Source organism: Phasianus colchicus, chromosome 21 (genome assembly GCF_987193195.1).
Source record: "Phasianus colchicus chromosome 21, bPhaCol1.hap1.1, whole genome shotgun sequence".
NCBI lineage: Eukaryota > Metazoa > Chordata > Aves > Galliformes > Phasianidae > Phasianus > Phasianus colchicus.
The window spans coordinates 5,905,363-5,918,662 of record NC_143456.1 but is presented as its reverse complement, the minus strand read 5'-3'; the positions used below and the strand labels follow the sequence as shown (position 1 = coordinate 5,918,662).

The 13,300-nt window shown below is 48.1% G+C and overlaps 1 protein-coding gene across 1 annotated transcript in view; it reads right to left on the bottom strand.

Moving 5' to 3' along the window:
- Positions 1-7,776: 7,776 nt before the first annotated feature.
- LRRC75A (leucine rich repeat containing 75A) overlaps positions 7,777-13,300 on the bottom strand; it is a 47,212-nt gene continuing 41,688 nt past the window's right edge. The window contains exon 4 of the mRNA XM_031591743.2: positions 7,777-10,054. Coding sequence (XP_031447603.1) covers positions 9,493-10,054 — 562 coding nt within the window. The 3' untranslated portion in view covers positions 7,777-9,492. The remainder of the gene's footprint in view (positions 10,055-13,300) is intronic.

Here is a 13,300-nt window from a genome sequence, read left to right as displayed (position 1 = left end):
TAGCTGGTCAAATATCAAAGTTGAAAGAAACAAAATGAATATAGCTCTGTCATGTAACTATTTTCACCTAATTTTAAGAGCTTTTGTATTAGGACTTGTTGATAGAAGATGACTTTTAGCTGCTATAAGCAGCTAATAATATACATTGGAGTTAAAAACGTTTTTAAAGGCTTCAGAAAGAGCTCATGGAGTCTGATTTTGTTCTAAATGAGGTTCTGCACACCATTCATGATAATGAATAGCGTAGCCACGCTAACCATGCTTTCTGTAAATGGAAACAGTAAGTTTTTGGCTCAGTTGTTCAGTGAGTTACAAAAGGCTGAGTGCCAGTTCATAGCGATAAGGAAGATGCTGATGTTGTGTTGTAATTCATTTGTGAGAAAGCATAATGATGACACATGGTGCTGCTCTCCACCAAAATGTGCTGTAAGTGCTGCCCTGATGAGGGGGGGCTGCTCTAATAGACCTTGTATTCTTGTTCATGTCTTTCCTGCTGTACTGAGGTGGTGCCAAGGATGCCAACTCAGAAATGCCCTTTGTGATGTGAACAATGGCTTTGTGGTAAGAAGACAGAAATCCTCAGACTGCTTTTAATGTTGGGCACTAAACAAGATGAGATGGGGCTGACCTGTAATCTCTGTCCAGGGAAGAGAGAACAGGAAATTGAGTTGCAGTAACATCATGCACATGGTTTGTAAATGCCATTGAAGGTGTGTTGGTTTCACCCCAGGTCCTTTCTAACGTTGCATGAAGAAGATGTGGAATAAGAAAGCAAGCATGGTGTGGTGAGTGCCTTCAGGAGAGAAGTGAGTGCAGGGAGATGGCTGCCTTTCCAGCATGGTCATAAACTGCAAGCTTCACATTTCATACCAGTGCTGGCTATCATTTCTTGATTAGTTATTGTAAGGCAATTGTATGTACATAAGCATTAAATTAAGCACCAGTGAAACCATGAATTACTGTAATTAATATATTTCAGCTATTAGCCAGTCCGAATAATGTGCTCTTTCATGGCTTGGTAGCTCCTGTTCTGGTTGAATCACTTCCAGCTGCCTTCCAGCTTCCTCCTAATGAGAAGGGAGGAGGTGATATATTAGGTATTTCGGAATAAAGATGGTTTTCGACTGTGAAGCTTCACTGTTTATCTCTTGAAGGTAGGTAGAAGTGCAGTTAATTTTTAAACTCTTCTCTCCCTCATCATTTTAAATTAGTGGAGGAGAGAGCAAGGCACTGCGAGAGGAATTGCTGTTTTCTAGCAGGGAATGACGAAAATGACATTAGTGTCATGCAAGGAAAACTTAGGGGTTTGTTTACTTCCAACTGCTGCATTAACAAATGCTTTGTTACGATTCCTCAGCTGCCAGAGTCTCTGAGCTACTTGGGGTGGAGGGAAAAGGCTCCAAATCCCAATGAGATCCTTGGCCTTCCTACCCTTAGCCAGAGCTCAGCTCAAGCTCAGGCCAGACAAGGCTCTGGGCACCTGACAGAGCTGAGGGCATCTCTGTTCACTGCAGGGGGGTTGAACTTAAACCATTCCATGAATGTTCGTAGCACCTGATTGACCTTTAAGGAGCTAACAGGTGGAATTTGATGTAGAGCATGCAAAAATGATCCATTTAGAAAAGAGTGAGCTCATGTGCTCTAATTCAGGAAGGCTGAGAGAACACCCTGCAGCCAGGAGTCCATGCAGTGAAGCCCAGGTGCATCTCCATGCTGGTGAATGTTGAGCTCCAGCTCAGCTGAAACTAATAAACACCTTTCAGCCTAACACCTGCACTGAGAAACCTGAGCAAATTACAAAGCAGTAAATAATTCATACTGGGGAGATGGCATTCAAAATCCCTGCAGTTTTAATCAACTTGAAATGCTATCATCTCCAGTAATTTAGAGGGTTTCTTCGTCAGACACTTGTTCAATTTTGCAATTCGTTAGATTTTTCATCATCAAGTTTTCACTTGTTATGGCTTGTTGTAAATTAATTGCATAGCTATTCTCAATATGAGCCTCTGGCCTTTTTGGGGAGCTCCCTCTGGTTTTTTATCGCCTTATTTTCTGGATGTTTGACCTTCTCACTTCTGCTTTTCCAGGTCCCTTTGGAGGACGATGCGCTCAGGTTTGCTCAGGTGATCTCTTATTCAACTGTAGTTTAACGTGGCCCACAGTGACAGCAGGTAAAATGTTTTACATCTCTTCTGCCTCCTTCAGATAACCTCTTGATGGTCTGCCAGCATTCCCATGAAGCTGCCTCATCTCCATACTACAGAGGAAGAGTCTGGGGATCATAGAGTGAAAAGGAAGGGCTTGGTAAGGTGTTGCTAACACACTTTTGCTTAAGTGTGTTAAACCAAGTATGTGTTATTTTCAGCTGTAGCAGTAAATGAATAAAATCTTTATGCTGAGTGCTCCTTGGGATGGGAAATATGCAGGGAACCTGCTGTGAAGATGATGAGAATTGTGGCAAAGCAAGATACAAACCTGCAGCTATGAGATGCTACGGTGATTTTAGAAAATAATGGAAGTCTCTGAACTAAAGTTGGATTTAAAGTGTGTCCAGTCACCTTGCTAAGCCAGCCCATGTGCTTCTGTAGCAGCACCTCTGCAGGGCTGCTCTGTGTTTGCAGAAGCCTGTGTGTCAGTGCTGTGCTGTTTGGTAACGCAAACCACATCAAGGAAAAGGGCTTCAAAGCTGCTGCATTTGAGCTTCAAAAAGGTCTTTGGAGATGACAGCAGTGCTGTGTCACTTGGCAGCATGTCTGCAGCTGAAGGTGAGGAAAAAGTTGGCTTTGGGGACAGAGAGCAGCAGAAAATGGCACATCCAGAAGCACTGCTATGGGGAGCGAGCAGTGGGGGTCAGTTCACAGAGGGCATTATTGCAGAACTGCAAATAGAATTTCCCTCCTGCAACCTCTGACAATCTGATCTTGAGGACAGCAGGTAGCTGTGAGGGGTGGCACAACCTGAGTTGGAGGTTGGAAAACCTCATGAAAGACCTCATTAAAAGCCATGGTGCTGGCACAGCTGGTGCTCGTTGGGGCCCCAGGTGAGGCTGTGCCCCTCCTCCTCGTTTTAAACACGTGCCCCCATTTCATGCTCCTCAAAAACAGCAGCTTGGGCACGAGGCAGGGTTCTTCTTTCTTTAACACAATTCAGTGCTCTATAAAAAAAAAAAAAGTAGCACAACATTTATTATCTAATCTGCCCTGCTGAGTGGTAGGATCAAGCAGCTTTGGGATTCAGTTGGAGCAGCAGCAGCAGCACAGGTCCCGCTTGGCAGAGGAAGAAGAGTTGGTGCCAATCTCTGTTGTGAAGACAAAATGCAGGTAGGAAAAATGGTGACTTCCCAGAAAATGTGGTGTCTGATGCCACCCTTTGGGTTTTCCTAGCCATGAAGGAGGGAGGAGGAAGTATCTATGGGCTGCAGATGGTGCATGGGATTGCAGGAGCTCCTTGTGAGGGGCAGCTTGGGTTTTGGAAGAAGGTTTGGTGGGCTGGGAGGGAGGGGGAATGGAACTTGATGAGCTGGAAGGGCACACGGGTTAAAATACAAGGCTCTTGAGCAGGGTCTGTTGTGATAGGACAAGGGAAAACGGTTTCCAACTAACAGAGGGGAGATTTAGGTTGGATTTAAGGAAGAAGCTGTTTACAATGAGGGTGGTGAGGTGCTGCACGGGGTGGTGGTGCCCATCCTGCAGATCCCCAGGGTCAGGCTGGAGGGGCTCTGAGCCCCTGGTGGAGCTGTGGGTGTCCCTGTGCACTGCAGGGAGTGGGACCAGGTGGCCTTTGGGGGTCCCTTCCACCTCCAACCGTTCTGTGAGAAGGTAGTAAAGACTTCTGTACACTGAAATGCACAAAACATCTCATGTTCTGTTGTACTTGCTTCAGAAATACCCTTCAGAAACACTGGGACCTCATTTTCTATCCGATATCACAGAATGCTTGAATTCTGCACGTAGTCCTCATCAGAGAATTCTGCTTTAATCCCTTTCATGCCAGCTGTGTTGAATGTGCCGACACTGACACCAGGCTCATGTTGCACGTGTGCAGCTTTATCTTTTAGTGGGAATGGCTGGACGTTTGGATTTGATGATCTTTGTTGGCTCAATGCATAGTGCAGGGAGCACAGCTCGTGCCTTCCACCATTCCCTTGGGAGTGCAGTTGGAAGCATGATGCTGGGTATGGATGGCAGCAGGGCAGACCTTGAGGTGGTGCCCATGCTTTGCTGAGCACTGCAATGCTGTAAGATATCCCTCTGCTATTTTTCCTGGCTGAACACCCCCTGATTTTACAGTAAATCTTGCATGTTGTCTGGAAAATGCCTACCAGCCAGTTGGATTGGAGCATGCTTGCAAAAAGCCCCTCTTGTTCTTTGTCCATCTTGAGCAAAAACCTGAACATAGCTGTCAGGTCTGCCTGGCAAATGGAGACGGGCAAAGGGCACAATGTGGAACAGAAAGGTGGGATTTTGCATTTTAGCTTTCAGCAGTTTCCAGCCCATGTTGTTGGAGGGGAGCTCTGATCTCTCAATGAAGCACAGCTTCCCCCAGAGTGCTTGGAAAACTACTTACCCTTTGTATTTGTAATTTAAGAAGCATCTGTGAGCAGTGGAGGAGGTGAAAAAAGTAAGAAAAAAGAAAAAAAAAAAAAGAAAAAGTGAAGTTCTATTGGAAAGCCATGTGTGCAGGCAGCTCTAAGCTGGATGCCCTTTCATTTTGTGTAGTTGAGGTTTTTTGCCTGTATTTCTCTGCACAGAGTTCAACAGGAGTTTGTTTGGGAAGAGCTGGATTAGCACATTCCTGAGCATGGTGCTCAGATGGGTTCTTTGCTGCTGCCTTACTTTTCATTTGTGTAAAAACTGCAGGTCTTGCCAGGAGGAGAAGTGGCTGCAAAAGGAGAAAAGGAAGGCTCATTCCTGTGTTTTACACCTGGATTTGTTTTATTAAGGCCCCCGTCCCTCCCTTATGTTGTAGTATTGCATATAACCAGACTGGGTCACTGTATGTGTTCCAGTATTGACACACAGGTGCTGTGTTACAATGCTCTGACATCTCAGTGTAGCTCTGATTTCCTCTAACAGCTCACAGAGAGCAACAGGGCTACTAGAGAGCCGTGCTGGCAAACCATTGCTTGGCCAAATCCACCAAATACAGCTTAGAAAAGCCTTTCTGGGGGCTGCTGTGTAGACTCCACTGGTTTATTTTCTTCCCCTGGCATGGAGAGGACCAGGAACCCACTGGGTGCTTCCTTCTGGGCTTTGCTGGCAGCATGGATTTTGGCTGAAGACCACACAGGGCAACTCCACAGGGTGAGGGGAGCCCTGCAGGAGGCTGCTGATGAGTAACAAAAGCAGTTTGTGCTTATTGCAAAGCAGAACTGTTTAATAACTTCCAGCAGAGATGGCTTTGCAAATGCTCAGCAGACATGAAATGAGAGATCCGGAGATGAGCCTGTCTTGTTACTGATAATTCCTATGAAGAGCAGAATGGCTTTTCCTAGGATGTCAGGAGTTGTTTTCTGAGCTTTGGTGTAGGAACAGCAACTCCAAGCCTGATGTGCTTCAGATGCAGTTAGAGCTGGTAGAGCACACCATGACCTTTGTCTTCCTAGGGTAATTGCTGTTTTCCACCTGGGCACTGCATCTCATGGGCTGCTGCAAAGACCCAGGGTTGTCCCTTCCCAATACAACTCACTGGGGCTGTTTGTAAGCATCTCCTGCAGGAGAGCCCTGGTCCTGGCTAAGACCTGTAACATTACCATAAGCATCATAACAACACGAGAGACAAAGTATTTTGGGTTGTGGTCTTAGCAGAATTGGAAGTGTCGCAACTGGGAGGAGTGTTTGCTCATTAGAATGCAGGAGATGATTGATGGGAGCGGGAGGATGACCTGATTCATCCATCCCTGCTCACAGGAGCTGATCCTTCCTGCTGCTCCATATCTGCCACGTGGGCCCTGCAGTGTTCTTATTGCTCCACCAAGGAAAGTGATTCCAGTGAGAGCTGTGCACCGCTGGGCTGCAGTGCAGCTTTGGTTCAGAAAGGGCTGATGTTCCTCTGGTTGTGCTGCTCAGTGCTTTGAGTATCACCCAGGTAACCCTTAAGGAATAACACTTCATTACTTTTCCAGCTGCTGCTCTATACATTTTCCCCTATCAGCTGAGCTCCAGCAGCAGCTGTGCTACCTCCACAAGCAGCACTGAACACACTGCTGCGAGCTGCCAGTAAATAATGCAGCAGATTCCCCTCACCAGCACTTTTTCTCTTGCTAATAAGGAGAAAAATGTCAGACCCCAGGCAGTGTGGCATTGCAGCTGCAATCTTTAACATAACCTCCTCAGGAGCTGATGTTCCTTGTGATAACCACGCTATCACTGTAGCATTTGTTATGGCCGAGCTGCAGCCCCCAAAATCCTAAATAATTGAATAGAATCATAGAATATCCTAAGTTGGAAGGGACCCATAGGGATCATTGAGTCCAGCTCCTGGCTCTGGGTGGGACCACCCAAAAATCAGACCAAAAATCACTGTTTCCCATTGGCTGCACTCTGCAGGTAACTCACCAGACATGTGTGCCATGTGTAGGAACCTTGCACTGTCCCTGGAGAAGCATGTTTCATGCTTCCAAGCACCATATTTTCCTGCTGATGTGTATGCACATCCTTCTGTAGGCACTTGAGGCCACAAAGTACCAACATAAAAAAAAAAACAACCCATACCCACCACCTCTGCTTTAATTCCTGTAGCATTTCTCTCCGGAATGCTTGGGAGGGAATAAAAGAAATGCATTACAAACTGCTTTTTTGCTGAGACAAAGAACAGGGCTGCAGCAGAGAACCCCTCCTTGTGCAAGTGCCAGCAAATCCTCTGCTCAGCTCAGTGCATTGCACTGGAGAAGTTGGGGGTTTGATAGTTTTCATCACTCTGTGAGTATTGCTAATAAAGTCAATCAGTCTCCATGACAATAGCAGCTGGAGGTGAGACAGTGCTGGTTAATGGGATGTGGGGGGTTTTGCTTTTTTAAGGGCACAAAAGCAGCCCATGCGTGAGCATCCTCCTCCTCCTCCAGTGCTGAAATGAGGTGCACTGAACTGTAGGGAAGTGTGCTGGAACATCAGTGCTCAAATGCAACATCAATTCCAGTGAGTCAACCCAGAGTTGGGGTCTGTCCTGCTGTGATGCTGCTTCCACCCCATTTTTCCCTTTGGTGACCAAGGTCCCTTTTTCCTTTCCCCCGCTGTGGCTCTGTGTGGGCTCTGGGCATCTCCTCTGCAACCCACTGAGCAGCAGCACTGCAAAAGTGTTCCTGGGCTCCTTGACTTTCCCAGTGCTGCTTTGGTGCTTTTCCAACTCTCAGGGATGGGTGGCTGCCACCTCTCCAGCCCCCAAGCCTGCCCTGCAGTCTCAGCTCCCCCACTGACATAATCTCTCTAAACGAATAATCACCTTTATTGCTGAATGAATGCATCTTCTTCCTTATAGATGAGCTCCCTCCATGCTTGAGCAGAGCAGCCTGGTGCTGCTGGGGGTAATTAACCAAGCCCAGCACCAAGATATTACGGATATAACGATTTTAAGGTGAATGTTCCCTCCCCACCTTGATGACAAACGACCTCAATCAGCATTAACATTCTAATTTTCAGCTCTGGAGTCCTTATTTTTAGGTCTGTTTAAGGGCTGCTGGCCATAACAAACAGCCCTCTGCACTAGGGGGAGAACTCTATATGGCTTTGCAGGCTAGACCAGGGATGCTGGGCATCAGCTGTACAGAGGAGATCTCAACGTTTTATTAAACATTGGCATTTATTTTGATTACAGATAGCTCCTTTATTTCAAACAGAACACTTGATTCACTGCAAGGTGTTTTTCATGCCAGGTTGAAAGAGTTAGCGTTAAAAAAACAACCAGACAAACGAAAGGATACATGCAAATCATACAGAACTTTGTTAAATGTATTAAAACGAGCAGCAGAGCTTCTTCTATGTACTTGGAGGAGAAACAACAACTGTCAGCATTGAACCCCCCCCTGCAAAAGGCGTGCAGCTTCCTGGTGCAGCCATGGGAAATGAAGGGACAACCAAAAAGTCTGAGTGCTTACAGTTTGCACTCAGAAAAGTGAAACCAGAGGTCACTGCTCCCAGGAGAAAAGCAATGCTGCAAAGCTGTGCAGGGGAAGGGCTGCAGGCAGAGGCAGGTGAGCTCCCTCTTGGGAAGGGAGGATCTGTTTGGTCTGTGGAGTGTAAAGGAGGGGAAGTGTTTCCCACTCTCCCACCCTCCCTTGGGTTTAGAATCATAGAATCATTCAGGTTGGAAAGACCTCTAAGATCATCAAGTCCAACCATCAACCCATTGAATCACACGAATTTCTGGCTTAGAAGCCGAAGTGCGAATTGCTGTGCTCTGCTGGGAGCTGTTTTCCATCCAGAAATAAAAAGAAGGTTTCTAAAAATAAAAATAAAAAGCCAAAAACCAAAACGGCATTGTACAAACAAAGCACTTCTGGACCAGGGAGAAGGACGTGGCCAAGTGATCTGAAAGCCTTTGTGTGCTTCGGACCTTCAGCTGGCCGTGTCCACCCAGCCTGAATGGCAGTGATAGAGGGAAGAGCCCCAAGGTTTGTTCTTTTTCTTGTATAAACCTTCAGTATTGTGGTCTCCTTTGTCAGCAACAGCAATGAGCCTGGCCTGAGCCCCAGCTTCAGACACTACATTTTGCTCCCCAAAACACACCGAGGGCTCTGGTGCAAGAATGGGAAGCCCTGAGGTCATCACAGCAGCTCAGCAGGTGAGAAACTGGATTTTAGGGCTGGGTGAGCACTGGGCAGGCAGCAGGGCCAGCCTGGGCTCAGTAAGGCTGGGGAGCAGCACCCAGGTGATGAACATAATTCAGCCCAGCTCCATGCCAGCACAAGGAAAGCAAAGCTCTGCTGTGGGGCTGGGAGTGGGATCACCCTGCTTGGAGTGGTTCCCTTGGAGAGGGATCAGGCTTTGTGTCGATCTCACCAGGCACGCTATTCAGCAGCTCCCGAAGTTGGTATGGGAGAAGGTTGCAGTTCTGTGCAGTGCTTGTGGGTGAAGTCTGTCCATGTGTTGTGTGGGGGTGACCAGCTGGGATCCTGCTGGATCTGGTTGCCTTCCTGCTCCCCTTTGTGCTTCTAAGGGCCTCATGTTCCAACGTTTTGGTGATTTGTATTTGGAGAGGTTAAAAAGCACAGAGCTACCATTTAAAAACACCCTCCTGGCTTTTCATGGAATCGTTTGAGTTGGAAGGGACCCAGCAGGGACATGTAGTCCAACTGCCCTGCGACGAACAGGGAATGAGATACAAGTATACAACGCCATCCCATTTCTGCATGATGGGAACAGCACTGATATTCATCACAGGGGAAGAAAGCAATGTGCTCCCAGAGCATCCCACCGCCTGCATCCACCCGTGCCAGGACCTCTGATGAGGAGATCTTGGGTTTGTCACCCAAATGTACCCAACGTGGAGCCAATGTCACGTCTGCGGTGTCTCGGCGCCTTGCTCCTCCACTGTCCTGCCCTCTGCTTTGCCCAATGGGGTTTCGTTGCAATTTTCACTCCGCAGGTCCTCCTGGCTCTCAGCCAAGCCATCCTGGTTCTCCAAATCGCTGACCTGCCCTTCTCCAAACTCCAAAATAGTGGGCAGGTTACCTTGCTTCGGGCATCTCCTTTTCAAGCTGACCAAGAAAGGTTGAGGCAAGGAAAAGATGTCCACGTTATTCCCGAGGTCGATCCAGGTGACGCTGGGAAACTTCTTAGGGTCTTTCAGGGTTTCGGTGAGATCCCGCAGGATGGCTTTGGTGAGCCGGTTGCCGTTGAGGGACAACGTGGTGAGGTGAGGAAGGCCACATAATGCGGGCAGCAGCTGCAACAGCATCTCATCCGTCAGCTCGGTGAAGCACAGCTCCACCGTGTCGATGTGCTCTGAGCTGTGCTGCAGGTACGACGTGACTCGCTCCAGGTCCTTCAGTGTCAGAGGGATGCCTGAAAGATCCACCGTGTTGTCCTGGGGCTTCCCCATCAGCACAGCTTTCAGACTGCATGGGAAGGAAAGGAAAGAGGCGTGAATGTGGGGGTAATTGTCTTGAGTGTGATTATGTGGTGGGACAACTGTGCACCATCAGGTCCAGCCAGCATTGGAGAGGGTGCAGAGGGGGCTGGAGCACCTCCCCTATGGGGACAGGCTGAGGGAGCTGGGCTTGTGCAGCCTGGAGAAAAGAAGGCTGTGGGGTGAGCTCACTGCAGCCTTTCAGTACCTAAAGGGACAAACAGGAGGGGAAAAGGTAGATAACAGCAGCACAACGGGAAATGGTTTTGAGTTGAGGGAGGGAAGATTTAGGTTGGAAGTTCTTTACTACGAGAGTGGTGAGGTGCTGGAACAGCTGCCCAGAGGTTGTGGATGCGCCATCCCTGGAGGTGTTCAAGGCCAGGTTGGATGGGGCTCTGGGCAGCCTGGTCTAGTATTAAACGGGGAGGTTTGTGGCCCTGCATGTGGCAGAGGGGTTGGAGATTCGTGATCCTTGAGTTCCCTTCCAACCCTGGCCATTCTGTGATTCTGTCCTGTGTGACTCCTACGATTGGGTGACTGCATGGTGGATGAGGGAAAGGCTTTTGATGTAATCTACCTGAGCTTTAGTAAGGTCTTTGGCACTGCCTCCCCCAGCTCTCTCCTGGAGAAGCTGGCAGCTCAGGGTTTAGCTCTGGGAGATGAGCACCATGGCCAAATCCATAGATAAATAAATGAGTGCTCCCAGTGGCCCTACAGAGACCCATTAGCCTGAGTTCAACGAGCTGCACCGGTCAATTGATCTCCCAAAGTGAATCAGAGAGCACATCAAGACCTGTCAGAGGAAGTTGGCACTGAGGTTTTTTTGCTGATGAATTATTCTGACTGAGTTAGGAGGAGGGAAGAGCCCTGTGTGTGCTAATAGCTCCTATCAGCCCGGTGCTGAGCCCCTGGTGCTCATCCACCATGGTGTGCAGGTAAAGGCTTTGCTCCATGCAAAGATGTTTTAGGGAAGGGACAGGGAGCACAGAAAGCCATTTGTGTTCAGGGAATACCCCAGAGGAAAGAACTAAGTTTCTTTTTCATTCGTGGCTCTCTGATCCCTTTAGAGGCTCACACAGAGCGATGCGAGTTTTCTGCTCTAATAGAAAGGCACCTGCCTGCCGTGCTGGAAGCAAAAGGACTGAATTTCACCTCAATGAGGCTGTGAAATGTGAAGGGCTCCTTTAGAAAATCATTTTTCTCCTCTCTTTGTGGCCCAGAAACTTCTCAGCTGCTGTGCGTGTGAGTGGAGGGACCAGGAGATGCATCACAGGCATGCAGAGAGCACAGCAAGTCTGTCCAGGAAACGCATGGGTGGCACCAATCCAAATGGCAGCTGCACAAATTAATTTCCTGGCCTTACAACACAGGATTGTGCAGCAGTCGGCCAATTCTTTTTTCATTTAGCCATCGTTAAGATGAGCCTTTGACTAATCCTAGGTGACTGGGGAAGTGACCATCCACCAGGATCTCGGAGTGTCACCAGCTGCTGCAAGCTAGAAATAAGAAAAGCAAAGACCTGGTGCTGAAATAATGTTATTTATTTCCATCAGGAGGGTCTTCCCAAAGCCCTGTCCTGCTCTTTCCATGACAGGGGTGAGCTTTAAGGTCTCTACCACCCCAACCACTCTGTGACCACAATGGAAGCCATGGGACAGCTGAAGAATGGCAGAAAGCTGGGCTGCCTGGCGGAAGCATCACCTGCATCCATCTATCATGAGATAGCATGAGAAAGGTCTGTCAGCAGCAGGTAAGGTGCAATCTGTAATGGGAATCTTGAGAACAGAAACTGGGAGGGAAGGAATATATCCTGCATGGTCAGCTAGGTCACAGAGTGATGGATTAGCCAAGAGCTGCTCAAGAGAAGCCAACACAGCTGGAGGCAGAGGGAATGCCATCTTCTGCATGTGGCATCAGGGGCAAGGAAACCAGAGCCAACACGTGCTAAGGTTTGGGTATTACATATTTAATGTGTGGTTTTGCTTCTCCAGCTTGGACAAAACCCAAGAGGGTTCTCCAGCTTTTGTCTTACTGGCTTTAGCTGACATAAAGTGAAGCCTCATCATGCAGTGCTGCTCCTGCTGGGTCCCACACAGTAAGATTTTGGGGTTAAAACCCAATATCCCTACATGGGTTAAGTTGGTGAAAACCCTAAGCACAGCCTGGCTGCAATTCTCTGCATTGCTTCAGGCATCCTGGCTGTGATCTGAGGAGCACAGTCCAGCCTGATGGATGAGCCACCCTTGTGCTGGGAGCTGAGGAGGGCTGTGCTTCCCCACAAACAGAAACCCCAGCCTGTAATCACCCTCAGCAGGCTCTGAGGTTTGCTCATAGGCAGGCAAGACTGACTGGAAACAGGCTTTCTCCTTTAGCAAATCTTGGATCATTAAGCATGAGAGTGTGTCTCATGGTACAACCCATCGGGGTGAGGGCACAGGGGGGTTTGGGGCTGGGGAGAGGAAATGACTAACAAGAGCTGCTCCCACCCTTCATCATTATCTGTGTGTTTCAGCTGCCAGTTTGCCCTGGGGAAAATTATCCACGGAGTGGCCAGGCAATTTTTATAAGTATCATGTATTTTTTTAAATTATTATTAATTTTGATGCAAGACTGCCATTAGCATGCTCCCATCTGGGCTCCTTATCCTCCAAAGGAGCAGCTGCTACACCCCGCTACGATGCTTTGCAATGAAACATCTGGGAGAGGGCTGTGCCTCAGGCAAACAGCTCACCCAGCCTCAGGACCAAAGGAAATGTTGGTCAATGAATTGGTGCCAATCCATCCACCTGCAGTGCTGGTCCCACCCTGCCCTGCCATAGGGATATGTTTGAAATCTTTTTTATTTTTGGGTGGGCAACAATAGGAATCAAATGGATGAAATAATGTATTTATTGTTTGAAAAATAATAATTGCATGCATTTGCTGGCAGATGCTTAAGCTGAAAAAGCAAAACTGCTCTCGTCTTACAGCCTGGGAGCTCAAAGCTGGATTCAGCAGGAGCTCATATTGACTACAGCATGCAAAGTCCCTATGGATGAGTGATAACCCCTTAAAAACACAGCAAAAAGAGCACGCAAGCATTGAGCTTTGCTTTATCCAGCATAGAGCAATGCTGCCTGCCTTGGTGTGACGTTGCCCCATTGATGCACACATACAACCCCTGCCACAACGCAGGAGCTCCCTAGGGATCTCTTTCCAGCAGGAAGGATTTGGTGGATCCCCACACAAATTGCTT